This window comes from Geotrypetes seraphini, chromosome 3, assembly GCF_902459505.1.
Source record: "Geotrypetes seraphini chromosome 3, aGeoSer1.1, whole genome shotgun sequence".
NCBI lineage: Eukaryota > Metazoa > Chordata > Amphibia > Gymnophiona > Dermophiidae > Geotrypetes > Geotrypetes seraphini.
In genome coordinates this window covers 341650316-341670975 of record NC_047086.1, presented here as the reverse complement: position 1 = coordinate 341670975, position 20660 = coordinate 341650316, and the positions used below count along the sequence as shown (strand labels likewise).

The 20660-nt window shown below is 41.1% G+C and overlaps 1 protein-coding gene across 3 annotated transcripts in view; it reads right to left on the bottom strand.

The window, feature by feature from the left end:
- Window positions 1–13047: 13047 nt before the first annotated feature.
- Window positions 13048–20660, bottom strand: part of CLIP4 (CAP-Gly domain containing linker protein family member 4) — a 93582-nt gene continuing 85969 nt past the window's right edge. For all 3 annotated transcript variants that reach the window (XM_033939162.1, XM_033939163.1, XM_033939161.1), the window contains exons 14-16: window positions 20193–20257; window positions 15038–15113; window positions 13048–14148 (exon numbers count right to left, since the gene is read on the bottom strand). In XM_033939162.1, the coding sequence (XP_033795053.1) occupies window positions 13827–14148; window positions 15038–15113; window positions 20193–20257 (463 nt within the window). In that variant the 3' untranslated portion in view covers window positions 13048–13826. The remainder of the gene's footprint in view (window positions 14149–15037; window positions 15114–20192; window positions 20258–20660) is intronic.

Sequence of the window (20660 nt, the reverse complement as noted above, 5' to 3'; positions counted from 1 at the left end):
GGACAGATATTTTGCAAAATATCTGTGCCATGGAAAAAAATGAATAAAAAAAGACAGGCAAGTCTGTCAAAAAGCCTGCAGACCTGACGGTAACTCAGTTACCGACAGGTCTGCAGCAGTCGGGTTTGGCAATAGTAAAACCCGACCCAAAATAGCCAAGCAATTGTTAGTGAATCAATCGCTTGGCTATTTTGCATGGGGTTTTACTAATTTGCATGGGAGGATCACAAAAGGCTTTAGTGAATCGGGCCGGATGGAAAACTGGTCGTTAAGGGTTCGCAAACCGATCAATACATGATCGGTTTGCTTAGCGAATCTAGCCCTTAGAAAGCTTAAAGATCAAAGGCATCTCTAAAAGAAAGCATTTTAGATTACTTTTGAATCTATCTAGAAATCGCTCGTCTCTTAAATGATTAGGAAGAGAGTTCCAGGTTTGTGGAGCCATAACAGAAAAGACGTACTGCCGATATTCTGTAAAACATTTAATAGATTTATATCCTGCCTAAATCAGCTTAAAAAGAAGATTCCTTTAAGTAAAAGAGGCCAAAAGTATTGTTCTGTATAATTCAACACTTTATTTATGTTTCCAGAATCTGATGTTTGGTGCCACAAAAGATTATTGCAACAATATATTATAAATGGTATGAAGATATAAAACAGACCTGATACATATTTCAATCACTGTATCTTTGCACAATGTACATGATCTGTTTGTATCACCAAATTATAATACTGTTAATGTGTACAATGTTTTCCAAATTAAACAAAACAGGGAGTCAACAATGATTTCTCATTAAAATGAACCTGAAATTCAAAAAGATACCCTTTGGTACTTATACATGGCAGAAACAGACTAAATCACTCACTGAATACTGCAACCAAGGGATTCCGTTAATTTGTAGAAGCCAAATTTGGATCTATGCCCATATATTTCACACAGTCTAATAATATACAAAATAGAAAACCTTTTAAGAACATAAGGCATAGTACAGGAGTAAATTTACTTTGTCTAACTTTTTGAAAGAATTTTAGGCAGCTAAGCCTGAATGGAAATGAATATCTGAATCTCTATTAAAAGGAAACATATCTTTTGGACATCTATCAGTTTGTAATAGGACAAGTTTCCCTTCAAAATTTAACATTTTATCAGTTGGTAAAAATATTAATCGGATTAACCTTGCTGTACAAGTACAATTTAGGAAAAATAGCTCTAGTAAGATATCTAAAATAGCATGTATTTTTATATAATGCTGTGATTTCAGTTCAAAAATAGGTTAATTTCGCATAGAGGTCCTTTTATTAAGCTGTGACAAAAAGTGTCCCTAGCACACACTTATGTAGGCATTTTCTTGTGAGCTAAGGTAATTTTTACTACATCTGTAAAATGACTAATTTTCTAGCAGTTTTTATTTTTTTGTAATTAACTGTCATGCACTAATGTTGCTATTGGTAGGTGGCCATTTTGAAGATGGTAAGGGCTTATGTGGTACCTCTGTGCTAACCAGTTAGTACATGGAATGGACACACTATTTGGCTAGCACAAAAATACCCATTCTCCACACGACATGCCCCCACAAAAAGTTAGAAACCCTTTTTATCACACACATATTTTGGAGTTATAACAAGATGTTAGGAGTGTTACCACCTAACACAGATTAGTAAAAGGACCCCATTGTAAATGCATTCTTGCAGGTCAAAAGCCCTTCAAGATCCAATCAATGTGTACATAAAATTCTTTATTTTTACCAAATGTTTTGTTTCTGCTGCATTTTTTAAATCAGAATGCCTACAGTGAAACTGAAGTAATCTATGACACACTGATGATTAAATACTTGTACAAATGTTTGTATTCTTTTATGACACATGAAAAGCTAAATTACAGACTATTATGCACATGGTTTTATAATCGGGCACCTACATAAAAAGTCCAAGAAAGGCAGTAAATTTGTGCATCTACTTTAAACTAGTATGCGTTATCTTATGAAAATACATGTGCATATCATAACGACATCCTCCAAGAAAGCAAAGTTGCTTACCTGTAACAGGTGTTCTTCGTAGACAGCAGGGGAATGCAGCCACACTTGTAGATGAAGTCCACTGACAGCCTGTGTGCCAGAGTTCTCCCCTAGCTAGTTCAATTTTTTCTAAAAAAAACTTACTGAGCATGTGCAGGAGACCATACACCCACAGCCCCTCCCCTTAGCCTGGCAGTTTTGATCCTTGCCATAAAGAAAAGAAAAACGAGGGGAAAGAGGGCGGGCAAGTGTGGCTGCATTCCCCTGCTGTCTACGAAGAACACCTGTTACAGGTAAGCAACTTTGCTTTCTTGGAGGATGTCGTTATGATATGCACATGTATTTTATAAGATATGACATATTAGTGTAAAGTAAATGCTTTCTCCGTAGACAAACAGGGGAAATGCAGGCACATTTGCAGGTGAGTGCCAAGCTGAAAAACTAGGTACTGGGTGGAGGAAAAGAATTTATAGTGCGAACAGGTTTCTTAATACTGGTCAAATCGCATATCTAGAGCAAAATTCTGATGCAGACAGTAATGATTTGTGAATGTATGCACTGAGGACCAAGCCGTAGCTGTGCAAACATCTTGAATAGGAATAAAGTACAAGTTCGCTATTGAAGAAGCTGTAGCTCATACTTCAGGAGCACCAATAATACCAGCTGAAAAGTGTGGTTATGTGTAGCAAAAGTTGATGCATTTTGCTATCCAAGAAGCGAAAGCTCTTTTTGATGCTGGTTCTCCTTGGGTAACTGGGTTATAGGACATGAAGAGCTGATTTGGCTGCGTAAGGGAGCAATTGCTGTGAGATAACAGTCATACTCTCCTGCAGTCGAAGGTGTGTAAGTAGTCTGCTCTGCTGAAGAGGAGTGTGGAGGAGGAAAAAAAATGAAGGTAAAGTAATAGTCTGGTTGAGATGAAAGTCCATGACTACTTTAGGAAGACATTTTGGATGAGTCCGTCAATGGCCACAGATTTGGACTTGGAGTATGAGATGTACAGGGTCAGCATCTAGGAGACAAACCTGGTCCTTTTTGTTACATATAATTTTTTGGACCCCAGTTCATTTAAAAAAGTTGGACAGTTGACAGTCTAATAGATGCTGGCACTGTCATCTTGAAATAGGGACACTGGATCATTTCTTGTTCTATTATCCCTTGCTACTCAACTTTTGGAAATCAATATGAGGACAAATTAATTGGATACTGGAGTCTTCGATCCCGTTGTCCTATGAGGTGGTACTCTGTGGGACATTGTTGTCAACTAAACCTACATTAGAAAGATATAAAAGCAGACTTTTTATCATTATGACTGGGATAGCCATGCAAATGATTACTAAGAACTGGAAAAATTGGGACAGACTTAAATTTCTCCTTTTGGTGGGAAACTTTATGCTTATGTTATAAATATGAAAAAATGAATTCAGAAATATCGTGTCACAATAAACTGTTAGGAAAAAAATTCTAGAGATACAGAGAGTCTATGACCAGTCCTTGCAGTTCAGTTCACTAACTCTTCTGGCTGATGTCAAAGCAGTAAGAAAACTGTTTTCCAAGTGTGAAAAGAAAATGAAGCAGAACCCAATAGGTCAAAAGGGTTATGCATTAAATATCCAGTGCTAAATTCAGGTCCCATGTTGGTGAAGGATCACAAACTAGAGGATGAAGACTATTGAGGCCTTTGATAAAACGAGAAAACAGTGGATGTTGCGAAATTAGTTTAATATCCACATAGGTATGGAAAGCCGAGATAGCTGCTAGATAAAATCGGACTGAGTTACTGTAGATTTGAGGCCCAAATCTGACAAATGGAGAAGATATGATAAAACAATCGATTGGACAAATAATGGAATCCAGCTGGTGATTTTGTGACCAGATAGAAAAATGTGTCCACTTGGATTGGTAAGACTTCTAGCTGTAAGAAGTACAGTCCTTTTCATTTCCAGGCTGTCAAATTTAGTTGAAGTAACTGCATATCCTGTTGAGATAGTAGAGAGGAGTGGGTCCCTTGATGGAATTAGAGGAGCGGGTCCCTTGATGAAATTAGAGGAGCGGATACCAATCTGTCTGGGTCAACAGAGAACAATGAGGATGATGAAATCCGAATCTCTGGAGACTTTCTGAAGCACCTGGGAGATAAGGGGAAATGGCGGAAAGGCATAGAGGAGGCCGTGACCCTAACAAATGGAAAAAAACATCCCTTTCTACAGCTTGCGGAGCCAGTCAAAGGGAATAGAATATGCTGCATTTGGAATTGGATTGGGAAGCAAAGAGCTCCAGGATGGGTCAGAACTAGTGTTCTGCTCAGAGAGTCTGCAAGGATATTGTGTTCTCTTGGTATATATACCGCTTGTAGATGGATCCATAGAGTCAGAGCATAGGCCCACAGGTGGTAAGCTTCTCTGCAGCGAGAGTCAAAAATCTCCGAGTATGTTTATATAAAACAACGTGAGTTGATTGTCCATCTGAATAAGAATGTGTGCGTCATAAATCCAAGTGTAGAACTCCCAGAGCGCATAATACACTGCTTGCAGCTCGAGATGATTGATGTGTAGGGATTGCACACTTGCCAACTATTGGCTCTTGAATCTGCAATTGGACAAGATGAGCCCCCCAGCCCTAATAGAAGGCATCCGTCGGTTTCAACGAAAGAGGGCACAGAGGTTGAAAACAGGCAACCCTCCTGTAGGGATGGTGAAGAAAACTATCAGAGAAACATCCTTTGGCTCTTTAAAGAAAAAATCTCCTGGGAAGGCATCTGTTATAAGTAAATAAGTGAAAAACAACTCATAAGTAGCTTTGTAGGAATGCGAGCAACCAAAGTGTCCAATTAGAATTCAAGTACAAGATGTAAAATAATTGGATCTGGAACAAGAGTATGAGTGCTGAGACTCAGCATACCAATGTAAAAGCAAAGAGAAAAAATAAAGAGAGAGGTTTCCTGTGAGAAGATGAGACTGAGAAGGATCAAATCAAGGAAGTAAACCCCCCCAGAGGAGGCCCTTGAAGTAGGTTGGTATGGCAACATTGATTTTGACAACTGGAAACCAGAGGATGAACAGACAATGGCTTCTGGAAGTAGGTAAACAGAAGGAATGAAAGCTAATGTCACATATTGAAACTTGAGCAAATTGAAATTAATCCAGAAAGTTTGAAGCATGGCCTGCCAAAAGAAGTGCAAGGCAACATGAAAGAAAACCCAGAAAGTGTATGCCCTGTAAAGAAGGTCAAGGGAGAGAGAAAAAGGAAATCTGATTTAGCAGAAGAAAATACTGAAATGGATGAGGGAAACAACTGCTGTGGCCCACTGAACAGGCCAACCAATGAAAGGTTAAACTATCTAATAGCCATGGCAAGTTCTTGAGCTATGGGAAAAGCTGAAGAAAATAAAAATCTAACCTGTAGCTATGTGCTGAGGAACTGTTGTCCATCTCCAAACTGAAAGAGATTGAAGATGTGCATTGCAAGTCAATGCTGTTCAGAAAATTGAAAAGACAAAAAGCACAAGGAAAATGCGGGATATAAAATCCTAAGAGTACTAATAAATACATTATTTATGTGATTATGATTATGTGGACAGAGTTGCGGTAGTAATGACCACACCAAAAGTGACTGTAAGCAAATCTCTGATAAAAAAATAAGCAATAGAAAGGTAGATATCAATGGCAGCCACAAGAAATGCATGGCAAACTACAGAAAATATGAATAAATGCAGTAAATCCATATTATTCGTGCCTGAACGGAGAACAGACAGTGAAATACTGGATAATAGAAGAAATGAGAAAGATGGGTCACCCCTTTAAGAAGGCATGATGAACTGAAGTGAATCATGCCTAGAAGAAATCTGAAATCCAAACAGGTTGAAAATGGAAATCAGTAAAACCTGCTAAAATAATCAGAGGTTGGATGTTGAGAAATGAAAGCAGTGTATTGCTTGCTCTTGGCCTAGCTCCTACTGACACTCCCTTCTCCACCAGAATAATGGAAACTAGGTGGTAGGAGCTGAAGATGAAGAGTGTGCATAGTTGAGCTCCCCCTGCAGTGCTCACCACCAGTCCTGAGTAAGGGGAGTCATCTTGATGAGGGTCATTATCAACTACTTGACCGAAGGAAGTGAAATAAGAATGGCCAGGTTAACTCCCCTTCATAAGTCTTGACAGTGTGTAAGAGACCAAAGAAAGGTCTTACTTGATAGGGAGGAGGACCACGAAGCTGAAACTAGGCCCGTGGGAACTTCCTCAGTCGGTACTGTTCTACTGCTAAGTCAATGCTATTGTAGATAAATCACCTCCCCTGGCAGGCCAAGACAGGACTTGAGGGGAGGGAGCAGAATCTTCATCAGGGAGGACCTGTCACTTCTACTATGCTGCAGGATATCATATTGGTGTCAGATGCTTCCATAGATAAGAGGGAGGGCATCAGTCCAGAAACTGAAGACCTAGCTCAACCCAAGCTGTCCGCCACCATCACCGAAACAGGGTGTGAGAAGGCAGCTGCTCTATAAAGATACGTAAATAAATTCATTCCATCCACTTCGAGACACCATCATCTTCAGTGGTGTCACCCAAGTTAGAAGGAGATACTGCCAGTTGAGAAGTAGAACTCTGTGCCCAATATGACGCTACTGAAAGAGAATAGTGTTCCAGCGGCGGGAGTTTGGTATCCAGTCGGCTTCCCCAATTTTTACCAGTTGTTTCAGTATTTTTTATTTATTTAGAGATTAGCAGACGGGGTGTCCCAAGAGGAAGGTAGAAAACTCCCCCGCTTGGACCTTGGAAAAGATTTGCCCAGGTTTGAAAGCATTACCTAAAGAATTTGTTGACAAAACTGAAGTTCCCTGCTAGTGGTCAGGAGAGGCCAAGACTGAGCCTGTGGGAGCCTCCCTGAAGCCACTATATGGAAATCCATTTCTTGCCCCAACAGCAACGAAAGGAGTACAGCACTGTTCTGTTGCCGTTTTTTGGCACGCAGCATCAGGGTTAGTCGGCTTCCCTCCTCTTGCGGTGCTGAAACCAGGCCCTGGGAGGAGGGAGCAAGCGTCGTCGAGCGTGTCAGACATCTCTTCAACGCTGCGGCCTCAGAAGTGCTGGCACAGGAACCGTCGTCCACAGCAGCTGTCATGTCATAAAGTTCCCTCCTGGTACTAGCGCTTACCTGTTGAACACAAACTGAGCCATGGAGAGTAGAAAGTAGAAAGACACCAATGGTAAAATAAATAAGTATTTAACTTCATTGTCCTGTGATGTTGCTCCCAGTCACTTTTTTTTAAAAAAAACCATCTAAACTAATTGTAAAAGCAAAAACAGAAAGCAATTGTTTTGGTTTTTTTAAGTTAAAAGGAAATGTCCTTGTGAGAGGGGAGAGCTCAAGACCTGTCAGGAGCAGTAAAAGAAAAAAACTGCCAGGCTAAGGGGAGGGGCTATGGATATAAGGTTTCCTGCACATGCTCAGTAAGTTTTTTAAAATTTAACTAGCTAGGGGAGAGCTCTGACACACAGGCTCAATCAGTGGACTTCACCTACAAGTGTGCCTGCATTTCCCTTGTTTGTCTACGGCAGGGGTGTCAAATGTCGGCCCTCAATCCAGTTGGGTTTTCAGGATTTCCCCAATGAATATGCATGAGATCTATTTGCATACACTACTTTCATTGCATGCTAATGTATCTCATGCATATTCATTGGGGAAATCCTGAAAACCCAACTAGATTACGGCCCTTGAGGACCATTTGACACCCCTGGTCTACGGAGAACACCTACAAGCTAACCACTTAAAAGTGGGCATATACTTTCTGTGTATTACTTGTTCTGCCGCTCAATTTTATAAAAACCTTTTTTTGTGTGTAAAATAGATTTTATAAAATTAATTATACCCTCACACTTAAAGTTCAAAATTTCTCTGATTTATGCAGTACTGGATACTGTCACTATGTTTTTTAAGCAGTCAAATAACACATGTAATCATGTCTAATTCATGAAAACACTGCTCACAACACACTGAAAATTACACAACCTGACAAGTGTTGCTTCAAGGGGTTACAATATTATGTTTCTGTAAAAACATACCAATTTTACATTTTTAAAATCTAGAAACAAAGCTTGCTCTTTTTGTTTTGTGCACACACTTTCTTAGAGCTATTTTTTGGGGTGCACTTGCCTCTTTGTTGTTACCTAACTCGTGCACACTTACTGTTCTGAATGCCTGGCATTCAGCATGCACACTAGAAAACAGTATTGTGGATGGAGCAAAAATACATGTGTCCACTTTTTTTGCATTCTAAAAATACCAAATTATCAGAGGGCTAAACACTTCCACTGTAAATTTGAACGTGTTTACATTTTATTTCAATGTTAATTTGCCCTCCTTGTTTATCCAATTTTTGTTGCTCATTAGGAAATGTACATAAATAGGTGGTTATTTTAGAAATTCAATTCTTCTTTTGGATATCTGAAAAGATGTCTATATTTTATGGGCATCCAAATCCCAATTCTACATGCCAGGATATGGATAGTGTAATATATCTATACAGCAAGGGGGCATGGACCAGGTAGGCCCAAGAAGGGGTCAAAATATGGACCTCCAGATGGACGTTTAGTCTTGGTATGTAGCATGTCCACATTACAGAATGGTGGACTGTCCACTGGAGGGATTTAGGCTTAACACCTCCTTAGTCCCCTAGTGGATGCTTTCTCCCTTCCTCTGCCCTGAAAGTACAATAGAAAAAAAAGGCACTATGGGTATTTTTACAGTGCAGCATGTAAATGTGAGGAGCAGCCTAATAGTTAGTGCAGTGGACTGAGAAAGAACCAAGGGACTCAGGCTCAAACCCCATTTCAGCTCTCTGGTTATTAATGTTTTGTTTTTTTAAATTGTGAGCCCTCCAGGGACAGGAAAACACCTACAATACCTGAATATGACACCTGTAAGCCTGAAAGCTATTCAAGTGGTGTTCATCCAGGTACAGTAGGCATTTTTCTGTCCTTGCAGGGCTCACAATTTAAAAAAAGCTCCAAAAAAAACAACCCATTTGAAGTAGGATTTGAACCCGGGTCCCCTAATTCTCAACCCAATACTCTAATCATTAGGCTACCCCCACCCCCTGCACTTACATCCATTCAATTTAGAACAAGCTGTATCCTGTTCTAAAATACATGTGAGATGGGGGTGCATCTGTGTAATACTGACTTGGATGCTTTTTCTAAAAGTGCTTCTCACAGCATCTTCGATGGACCAGATTTTCAGATTATTCCAAACGTTTTAAAATTTGTTTGCAATAAAGTCATCTTGAATTATAGTTATTCTGTGAAAATCACATTTATCTAGGACTATATTTTTCAGAATTCCATTTGCCTACACAGGGTATTGTTTTAACAGGGTACCTGGGTCAAAGCTAAAAAAGCACCTATTTTATATGTAAATTCTTTTTATTATTATTATATGAAGCAGCAACAAAAACCAGACATTTAACAGACAATTAACACAGTTGTTGCATCTCATGAACATTCCAACCTCCAAATAACAGAAGTTTACATTTTAGTTCAATGGAATTATTGTAACCAATAAATTTAAGAAAAGTGGCCTTACTCTACTAACCACATTTTCCCCTTGCAACTTCCCTCCCCCTCCCAAGTCTTTTTGTCTCATCCCTTTTCCTCTTCAACCCACAAATCTCTATATTCCAGAGAATATAACTAAACCAAATAAGTGACCTTATAGTCAAGAGCCTTCATAACTGCAATTTATTCAGGATCAAACTGAGTTCTTGGGACCTGCAACTGAATATATGAGAGAAAACCAGATCATTAGTAAATGCTTCCTTCATTTGAAGCTAAAGTGCGCTTCCTTGGCTTAACAAAACATTAGCATATGAAATTAATTTCTCCATTGCTAACATAAATGAGCTTCAGGCTGCATCCATATCTGGAGCACAAACCTTTTCCCTACCAAAATAGTTTTCAATATTAGCAATTTCTTATCTTAGTATCATTCAAATGATCATTTACTATTAATTCTAAGGAAGATGTAATCTGAATTTCTAACAACTGACTTAAAGAACATTGCACCACCTTTTTCCAAAATAGTTGCATAACCTGACAAGACCAGATAGCATAAGCCAAGGTGCCCTCATTAAATTACACTTGATACACAATGAAGAGTCAACAAGTGTTGTTTTATATGCATGAGTTCGCGACCAGTAGGCCCCAATGAGTGATCCTATGATGACAATCTCTCAGGTCTGTCCATGAACTACAGAAGGGAGAGCCTTAATGGTACGTAGAACATCAAATGACCTCAGAGTGCAACCCAGCACTCTTTCCCAAGCTTGCTGTAGAGCAGGGTTGTCCAATGTCAGTCCTCAGGAGCCGCAATCCAGTTGAGTTTTCAGGATTTCCCCAATGAATTTGAATGAGATCTATTTGCATGAACTGCTTCCATTGTATGCAAATAGATCTCATAAGAACATAAGGATTGCCATACTGGGACAGACTGGAGGTCCATCAAGCCCAGTATCCTGTTTCCAACCGTGACCAACCCAGGTCCCAAGAACCTAGTTAGATCCCAAGTAGCATATTCATTGGGGAAATCCTGAAAACCCGACCTGGCGAGCACCAAGGTTGGACACTCCTGCTATAGAGTAAAGTCTTTCTGGTCCTGTAATATTTGCAGAGATTTATGTTAACCCAAAATTGTCAGGCGAACATCATGATCCACTAGAAACAGTTCTCTCAACTTATGACCTATAGGAATTTGAAGTTCAGATATACAGTAGTGTAAAAGTTGCTGATAAGCAAAATAAGTGCTCACTTCCCTTGGAGCTACCTGTTGTACCTCCGAAAGCATCTTAATTGAGCCATCCTCATAAAGAACATGTTCCACCAAGGTAAGTCTAACTTATTCCCAATGAACAAAAGCCCTATTATTCATTCCCAAGATGTAATTAGGGTTATCACTTATTGGCAATTGATTTGTAACTCCAGGGTCACTTTTCCACAGTTTAACCAAATCTGCCATACAATTCACCTCGATTTTACCAAACTTCTCCTCTTCAACTAAGATAGTAATAATGTAGATGAGACATGTAGTATAAAGTTAGGATGCCAAGGTTTCAAAAATCCACATTCATCCTCTAATGGTGAAGGAAGCATGCCATATTAGAAGTTCTTACATTTGGGAGGCCTAAACTTTCCCACCTGCCAACCTCCAGATATTGATGCGCCAATTTAAATCTTTTTTTCTTTCCCAACAAAAATGTCTTATTATATTATTCAGTTTTTAATATCTTTCTGCAATAAATACAGTGGAACCTTGGTTTACGAGCATAATTCATTCCAGAAGCATGCTCGTAAATCAAGTTACTCGCATATCAAAGCGAGTTTCCCCATAGGAATGAATGGAAACCCACTTTGATTCGTTCCACCAAACCCCCCCCCCCACCCGAGGCTACCGGCGCTGCTCCGTCACCCCCTCTCCCCCGCTCTAACCAGCATCGCACCTCCAAACCGGCATCGCAACCCCCCCCCCCCGCTAGAACCGCATCGCACCCCTGTGCTGAAAGCGGTATCCACCCACCCTTCCTCTCAAACACGCTCCTTACCCCTTCTGCTGGTTGTGAGAGTGAAAGCAAGCTCCCGCCTCTTGCCTGGGCTGGGCCTTGAACATCTGCGCATGCTCATGGCCTTCTGGCTCTCGTTCTCTCGAGAGAAGGGGTAAGGAGCGTGTTTGAGAGGAAGGGTGGGCAGATGCTGCTTTCAGCACGGGAGTGCGATGCGGTTCTCGTGGGGGGGGGATGCGATACCGGTTAGAGCGGGGGGGGGGGGAGGTGCTCGCATATCGGAACATGCTCGGTTTGCGAGGCAAAAGTTTGCTGAGTGTTTTACTCGTCTTGCAAAACACTCGCAAACCGGGTTACTTGCAAACCGAGGTTCCACTGTATATTGGAAGTGCCTGTAAATTATAAAGCCATTTGGGGAAAATAACTATCTATTAAAAACTAATTCTACAACTCAGTGATAAAGGCAAACAGCCAATTGTCTTTCGAGTAGTCTCTAAAAGGCATTAACATCTAAAGGTCCCAGAGATCTGGTATCAGAGCCATCTGTATGCCAAAATATTTAAAAGAAACCTTAGTGCAACATAATGGAAATTACCCCCCACCCCAAGCCTTTTTAATCCCATCCCATAGGCAAAGCGTCATATTTAGAAAAATTTAAGGTGAATCCCCCCAAATCCCCATATTTAACAAAGCTCTCAAAAAGTACCTATTTTATATAGGCAACATAGGCACCTACGAGTGCAATTTTACAAAAGCCATTTTCACTGTATAGTAGGAGGGATCTTCAAAAGGTTTCTGCACTTTTTAAATGCTATTTATTAAATTTCTCAAAAGCAAATTAGATCATTTTTCCACATAATCACCTTGTTTTGCGCTCATTTTTCCAGCGTCCTACTATGACACTCCTCTTATCACTTCTCCCACCCCAACCATTTCCCGCAAACATATGAAAGTGCAGAAACCTTTTGAAGAACCCTTGTAAATGCTTTACATGTGGTAAAAAGCTTGTAAAATTACCCCCAAACTGTTCAGTTCTCTCACCTGTGTAACTAATATTTTTGAAAATAGGACCATTGTATCTACCACAGGATTTTGTGCTGGATGTTTTATATAAAACAGATGTAGCAGAAAAATATATATTACTATGTTCTGGAACTGGAAAATTAGAGGCATTGTAATTACATTCAAACATGGGGAAATACAAGCTAAACTTACATTAATATTTTGACTGCCTGCTGGGTATGACCATGCGCATTCTGTTTACAAAGTAAATCTTGCAGTTTCACGGGCACAGACACATTCACATACTGTACTCTAAATACTACTGGTTATGTCACCTGAATTCTAGTTCTCTTCAGCTTTTCTCCCTTGAAAAAACTGTGCCGATAGAAGCCTGCAGCTTTAATAGGTAGCAATGGTAATGCCATAAGAAGGTAAGGAATAAAGATTTCAACAAATATAAAATGCATGAGATTTCAAAAGTGCTTTTTAAAAGTGCTGATATTTTCCGTGACCACGTTTTCTGTATTGTACTGTGGTAACAGTTAATAAGTGCATTTACAAGGAACCATAAAACCAAACCTTATATAATATTTCATTTATATATTTACAAGTCATCTTTTTTATTTAATTTCTCCTGTTTATTAGCCTTACTGTTGAAAAAATTGCTTATGAGTTCTGTGAAAATCTACAAGTGAAGCCTGTATACAAATGTTGTAGCACATTGTTTCTCGTTTCCTATCCCCATCTTCTCTTCCCTATTTCTGTGTGCTCTCACTTTAGTTTTTGCCTCAGGACTAAAGGAGGAATACGAGAGGCATCACGTATCACAAAGGACCTGAAAATCCAAATATTCCCACTGCAGATCGCTGGTCTTTCTTACTGCTAATGGAACGGCTATATTGCTATACAAACTAGGGGAACACACATTTCACCAGATCACAAAATCTTCTGTAGGAACATGCTATGCCCGCAGTTTAGTAGTAAATGTTTTATAAGCAAAATTCTTGAAAAAAAAAATAATAATGCGGAACACCACAGTAAGATGCATTTTCACACAGGAGAGCTGTAATATGACTTCTTGAGTTTACATACATTAAAATGTGTTTGTCAGTTATTACATGGATATTCTGAAATATTTGATACAGATTGCAAATGTGGTGGTTATAAATAAGATGAACACATTTTCATGCTAGCAGACCTCTGCTTAACGTACCATATCTACTTACACTATACTGTCTCATTGTTTGCAAGTTGTGTGTTCAGCAGATATCATCCACAAGTTTTGCACCATTAATTCCACGGTATGTTACTCTGCTTGGCCTAACTAAGACACCATAGTTTGGTTTACAAGTAAAATAACGCTTATCCTCCACTGATCCATCATTCTTCCCTTTAGAACAGCGGAGTTCCAGCCCCAGCCATATTCCTGATGCAAACTCAGTAGGGCCAATGTACCGGATAGTTGCCATTTCATTAGAACTCGTCAGGAGAACTTGAGAGCCTTCATGCAGTTTCACAGTCCCTTCTTTGCTGCTTGTTGCAGTACTGCTCCAGCTGCGATGCAGAATAGGGTTCTTGGATCTAAATAAGGAAAAACCTAGTTATTTATTTTCTACATTTATAACATACCCACAACTAAGCAATACAATCACAAAATCTTCAAATCCTCACATCACCATCACTAAAATGGCATGCTTTATGGTGGGGTTTGATGTTCCGTCTATGGGGACGTACATGTATGGGGAAAGACTTAGAGGTCTCAATATGTGTGCTTTTTTAGGAAAGGTGGGAGAAGGGAGATATGAAGTGATGTTGAAATACCTATGTGGCATAAATACGCATGACACAAATCTCTTTCAACTCCAGAGTGAGAAGAGATATAATGAAGTTAAGAGGTGATAAGCTCAGGAGTAATTAAAGGAAATACATTTTTACAGAAAGGGTGTGTTAGATGTGTGGAATAGTCTCCCAGTAGAGATGATGGAAACAAAGACTGTGTCTGAATTCAAGAAAGCATGGGACAGGCAAACAGGATTTCTTAGGGAGAAGAGGAGATAGTGGATGCTGCGGGTGAACAGACTTATTTATTCAATTTTCTATACCATTCTCCCAGGAGAGCTCAGAATGGTTTACATGAGTTTATTCAGGTACTCAAGATTTTTCCCTGTCTGTCCCTGCGGGCTCACAATCTATCTAATGTACCTGGGGCAATGAGGGGGGGATTAAGTGACTTGCCCAGGGTCACAAGGAGCAGTGTGGGTTTGAACCCACAACCCCAAGGTGCTGAGGCTGTAACTTTAACCACTGTGCCACACTCTCCCCCTTGATAGGCCATTTGGCCTTTATCTGCTGTCATGTTTCTATGTGATGAGGTGAAACCTTTTCTAGTATCTACAGCTAGGAAAAAAGTTTCTAATGCTGATAAATGTTCATTTTGGTAGCTTTTTAACTCAGATTTTAAACCCGTTACCTTCCAAAGGAGCTCCTTCTATTTATTTCTTTCTGTGAAGGAACCTCAGATGTTGTACTGTAGCTTCGCCTGAAACCTAAAAGATAAAATTATCAACTGACTAAGGTACATTATTTTCTTTTCAAATATTTCAGGCTAAACAGTACACATGTAAACTAACAAAGAAAATGTGTTTAATATAACCATATAAATTCTGAAGGATAAGTGTCAAAACAGAAGTATGGGCATACTGTTTGAAAATCTGCCAGTATCCTGACTAAGCAAGTATATGCTTACTATTTACATGTGTGCTCAATTATAAAATCATCTCCTATAGCAATGGGCCCCAACCCTACCTTGGAGGACCACAAGCGAGTTGGATTTTCAGGATAGCCCTAATGAATATGCATGAGAGAGATTTGAATATAATGTAAGTGACATGCATGCAAATCTGCACCATGCATATTTATTAGGGCTATCTCAAAAACCTGACTGGCCTGTGGACCTCCAGGACAGGGTTGGGAACCAGTGTAATATAGGATGTTTCTATTAATGTATATGGGGTATACTGTTATTGGAAGATTAGGTTCTCACTTTTGCTAATTTTCTCTCTTGTAAACAAGAATATCAGTCTTGACCAGTGGGTATTTACCCTCTTTTATTGCGAAGTCTGTAGAGAGCCTAATTTACATATTCTTCTGCTCCTCCTCCTCTCACTCTGGGCTGGGCTGGATTTCCTCAGTCTTTATCAAAGGAGTTAGTCAGCTCTAGAGTGGGTACAGAAAGAGAAAGAGAATGCAGGGATTCTCCTCAAGACAATATAAGTCTGTTCTGCTAAAAAAACCAAAACATCAAAACCTAGAATTAATTAAAAAATTTTGAAACGCATAACGAGGTGAAATGAAACTTATATGCAACCTGCATCAACAATCCGAAATATACTCAATTTGCAAATTTTTTCTTTACACTACTATAATAAAATTTCTTTACCTCCCTGACCATAAGGGACAGTGGAAGTAATCAAGACGTCTGATCCTCCAGACATGTCTGAGACAGAAAGCAAGCTAATGAACAGATGGGGTGGACATCAAGACTGATATTCCTGTTTACAAGAAAAAAGATTAGCAAATGTAAGAACCTAATCTTCCATTCTAGTGCAACAGGAATATCAGTCTTGACCAGCGGGACAAACCAAAGTAGTCCCCAGTGCCTAGGGAGGGACAAGTGAACCTACTGCCAGCACCACAGAACCAAACTCTGCATCCCTTTTGGCTGCTACATCCACCCTGTAAAACTTGGTAAAAGTGTGGAGGCAAGGCCACATGGCTGCCCTACAAATTGCTTCAGGCAAGATAGCTCTAGACTCCGCCCAGGATGATGCCACTCCTCTGGTGGAATGTGCCTTTACTCCCACAGGAGACTGTTTTCCATTCCCAATATAAGTCGAAGAAATTGCCAGACAAATCCACCTTGAAATAATTGCCCTCGATGCTGACCGTCTCCATCGTGCTGTACCCAGGAGCACTAAGAGATGATCTGACAGGTGAAACTCATTTGTCATCTCTAAACAGCGAAAACCTACTCTTCAGACATCCAGGCATTTCAGGATTTCTCGTCTTCCTTCTTTGTTCCAGAGGCCAAAAGGGCCGGGAGATGCACTTCTTGGTTTATGTAAAAACTAGAAACTACCTTCGGTAAGAAGGAAGGTACTGTTTGAAGCAAGACACTATCCAAAATCTTGAGGACAGAGCCTGCAATTTTGATGCCCTTCTGGTCAAAGTCATGGCCACTAAATACAGTCTTGACTGTTAAGTCCATGAGCAAGGCCTCCTCCAAGGGCTCAAATGGAGCCCGAGTTAGTGCCTGCAGGACAAGATTAAGATTCCATGACAGAAAAGGCTGGCGCATGGGAGGGCGAAGACGCAATACTCCCTTTAAAAGTCTGGACACATTTGGATGAGAAGCCAAATGTCTGTTCTATAAAGGAGGAAACACTCGCTATCTGTACCTTGAATCAACCCACTGCAAGGTCTTTATCAAGCCCTTCCTGAAGAAAGACTAAGACCATGGCAATTGGGGCCTTGGTCATATCTCTGTCTCTCTGACTTCACTAGCTCTGGAAACACTTCCAAGCTTTCATATATAGGCAAAGTGGACTGCTTCTTAGATCTTAGTAAGTCTTAGCAAGGTGGTTATCGCCAAATCCAAACAGACTTTGCACACCAAGGCTTTGTGCTCAAGAGCCAAGCTATAAGACCAAAGCGGTCTGGATCCTCCAGGGCAATGGGGCCTTGTGAGAGGAGTCTCGGATGATAGGGAAACCCGAGGCCCTTACCCCTATATATATGAACTAGGCCTGCGTACCATGGCTGTCTCAGCCAATCTGGGGCATCCAGAATTACTCACCCTTTGCGGGTCCTTATCCTTCAAAGGGCTCTTCCTATCATCAGTCACAGAGGAAACACTTACAGAAGTTCTGCTTGAGGCCAGGGCTGAACCAAAGCATCCAGGCTGTTGCTTCCTGGCTTGTATCTTTGACTGAAGAACTGAGTGGCCTTCTGCTTACTGGCTGATGTCATGAGATTGAACATCGGTCACTCCTACTGCTGAAAAATGCTGTTGAAGTCCTCCTGAAACAGAGACTACTCTCCAGGATCCAGTGTCTGGTGACTCAGAAAAGCTGCTTGCATGTGTCACAGAGAGCCAACAGATGGGCCTTGGTCCATCAGAACAGCATTTGAGCCTCCAATCTCAGAAGTGCACTCCTGGTGCTTCCCTGCCAGTTGATATAGACTACAGCTGTGGCATTATCTGAGAAAGCACAGACCACATTGCCGTCCAAGATGCTCTCCAATGCCTGAAGGGCTAACCTGCTTGCTCTCAGCTCCAAGCGGTTGATTGACAAATCCCCTGCAAGGGTGTCTACCAGCCTGAAGTAGCCGCCCTTGGTAATGCACTCCCCAGCCACAGAGGATGGCATCTATCGTCAAGATCTCCCATGTGGATATGTAAAGAGGCATTCAGTGGGATAGGGACTGGGGTTCCAGCCACCAGTCCAGGCTGTACAGAGCTGTTTTTGTCCAAGGCAGTACATATCCAGCAAATCTGACTGCAGGGACCACCAGGAGGGCAGCACCTCCTGTAGAGGGCATAAATGCGCTCTTGCCAAGGCTACTACATCTATCGTTGCCACATTGGACCCTGGCAACTGAAGTTAATGCCATGTTTTTGGAGCTGGCTTGTCCTTTACTGCGAGAATCTGACTCCCTCTGATCTATATCGAACAATATTCCCAGGCATTCCAAGGACTGTGTCAGAGCCAAGCCTTATCACCCAGCCTAGGCTCTGCAGAAGCTGGACCACTTAGGCCACTGCTGCTTTTCCCTCGGTCTCAGACATTACCCTTTATTAGCCAATCGTCCAGGTAAGAGTGCACCTGTATCCCCGCCTTGTGGAGGTGCACCGCTACCATGACCATTATCTTGTTGAAGGTGCGTGAGGCTGTAGCTAGTCCAAACAGAAGAGCAGAGAACTGGAGATGAAATGGAACCTCAAGAACTTTCTGTGAGCTGGGACAATGGGAATATGCAGATAAGCCTCTGTCAGATCTAGGGAGGCAAGGAATTTCCCCAGCGCCACTGATGCAATGACTGACTGGACAGTTTCCATGCAGAAGCGGGAGATCTTGAGGGCTGCATTGACTGACTTCAGATCCAGGATTGATCTCCAGTCGTCCAAGTCTCTTTTGGGCACGATAAAGTACATTGAGTATCTGCCCAAGCCCTATTTGCTGTCTGGTATGGCCTCTACAACTCCTAGATCTGTGAGCTTCTGTACTGTCACCAGAACTCCGGCTTCTTTGTCTGGCTTTCCCACAGGAGAATTTATGAAGAGATCCGGAAGGGGGTCGAAAGAATTCTAGCTTGTACCCCCTCCCGAATGACATTCAACATCTAGGAGTCTGAAGAAATCCACGTCCATGCATGCGAAAATTCCGTCAGCCTCTCCCCCACCCAAGGAGGGGAGGCTACAGGCCTGGCATCATTGCTGCTTTGGGGGGGCTCTAGTGGAAAGGAGATCTGGATGCCTGGGGATGTTTGGAGCTCCCAAACCTCTATCTCAGGCCTTGGAATGTCAAATGCTTGGAGCCACAAAAATTTTCCTGACTAGACCCTTGTGGTGCCCACAGTTTACTGTCCGATAAGAACTTTGGCTTACGATCCGCCACATTTTAACCCTCTTTAAACCTGCAGGTTAAAACCATGGGCTCACACTGCAGGGGGGGGGGGGAGGCAAGGAGAGTCAGGGCATAATCAGGGCAGAAGAACACTTTAGAAAAGGACATTTTAAGCATCCGACAAGGGAGACAGGCTCTGGGGAGAGGCAAAGAGGCAGGATTTCATGGTGGCAGAGAGCAGGAAAGGACAGTCGGGGCAGAGAGCAGGGCGGCATAGAGCAGGGCAGTCGGAAAGGGCCTGAGTGACTGGTCCTCAGCAGTCGCTTATTTTTTGATTGGCCAGTCCCTCATTTTTTTTAGTGAATTGCTGCCTGCCTATATTTGCATGCCGTTCCCCCTTATTTGCATGCGCAGATCAGGCATGGATCGGATCTGGAGTAAGGTTAGTGAATCAGGTTGGGGTCGCAAAGTGGTCGGGACTTGATCGGTAGGCTTAGTGAATCTAGCCCTTAATGTCCTTCATTTTGTAGTTCCATTGCCATGCCCTCTTCATCTTAGTGCAATATGAGCAGTAAAAGACCATGATTTGGCTCCAGCATTTCTAGTGGTATCTGTGATGGACATCTCTTATCTGCAGAACCATATTTTGAAGCTTCCTAGGCATACTAAACAACTAGTTTGCAAGTTCAGACTCATATTTAAGAGATTTTTTTTTTTACTTAAAGAGGGAGGATAATTCAAGGTGAATGAACAAAAAAAAGAAAAAGAAAAAAAAGAAAAGGAAACGTATCTTCAGCAAAAAGCAATCAAAAAACAAACCCAGAAAAAGAGATAGAGAGCATAAACCACAAACCTGGACAAAAATAGACTTGGAGACTAAAGAGGTAGTGGCTAAATAAGAAGTCCCGTGTATGCTTAGAAAATAGGTTTTTCTGGGCTCTATCCAGATTGGTGCCATTAGATAATATAACCCAGTTGTAGATTTGTCATGCCTCTTACCTGGAAAAGAATGATTCAATTTGCTTGCTGGAATTTCTGACAAGGAATCCAGAGAACCTGATATCCTAAAAGTCAGATAGTACAATGTATTAACAATTTACATACAGTTTAGGTAACCTGTCAAATTAACATATTCATTAATCGGGTAGTTCCTGCATATTTGGAAAATCTGCTAGTCCTAAAAAAAAAAAATCTAATCAGTGATACTAGTCCTCTGCTACCTGCTCCAGTTAAATTTAAAATATGTGACCATGTTCCCTACATCACTCTTGTAAATATACCACTTCAAGTTAAAAGTCAATGAAAAGATTGACAACTATCCCCAGGGAAATCTCCCTTCCTCCTGTCTAAAGTTAAAGTGATGATGTAGGCCATTAACCCCATTCCCTTCCCCAACAATCCTCCATCCCATCTGAAAGTAAAAGTGATGGCAGGATTAACTGCTACCCGTTATCCATCCTCTTGACC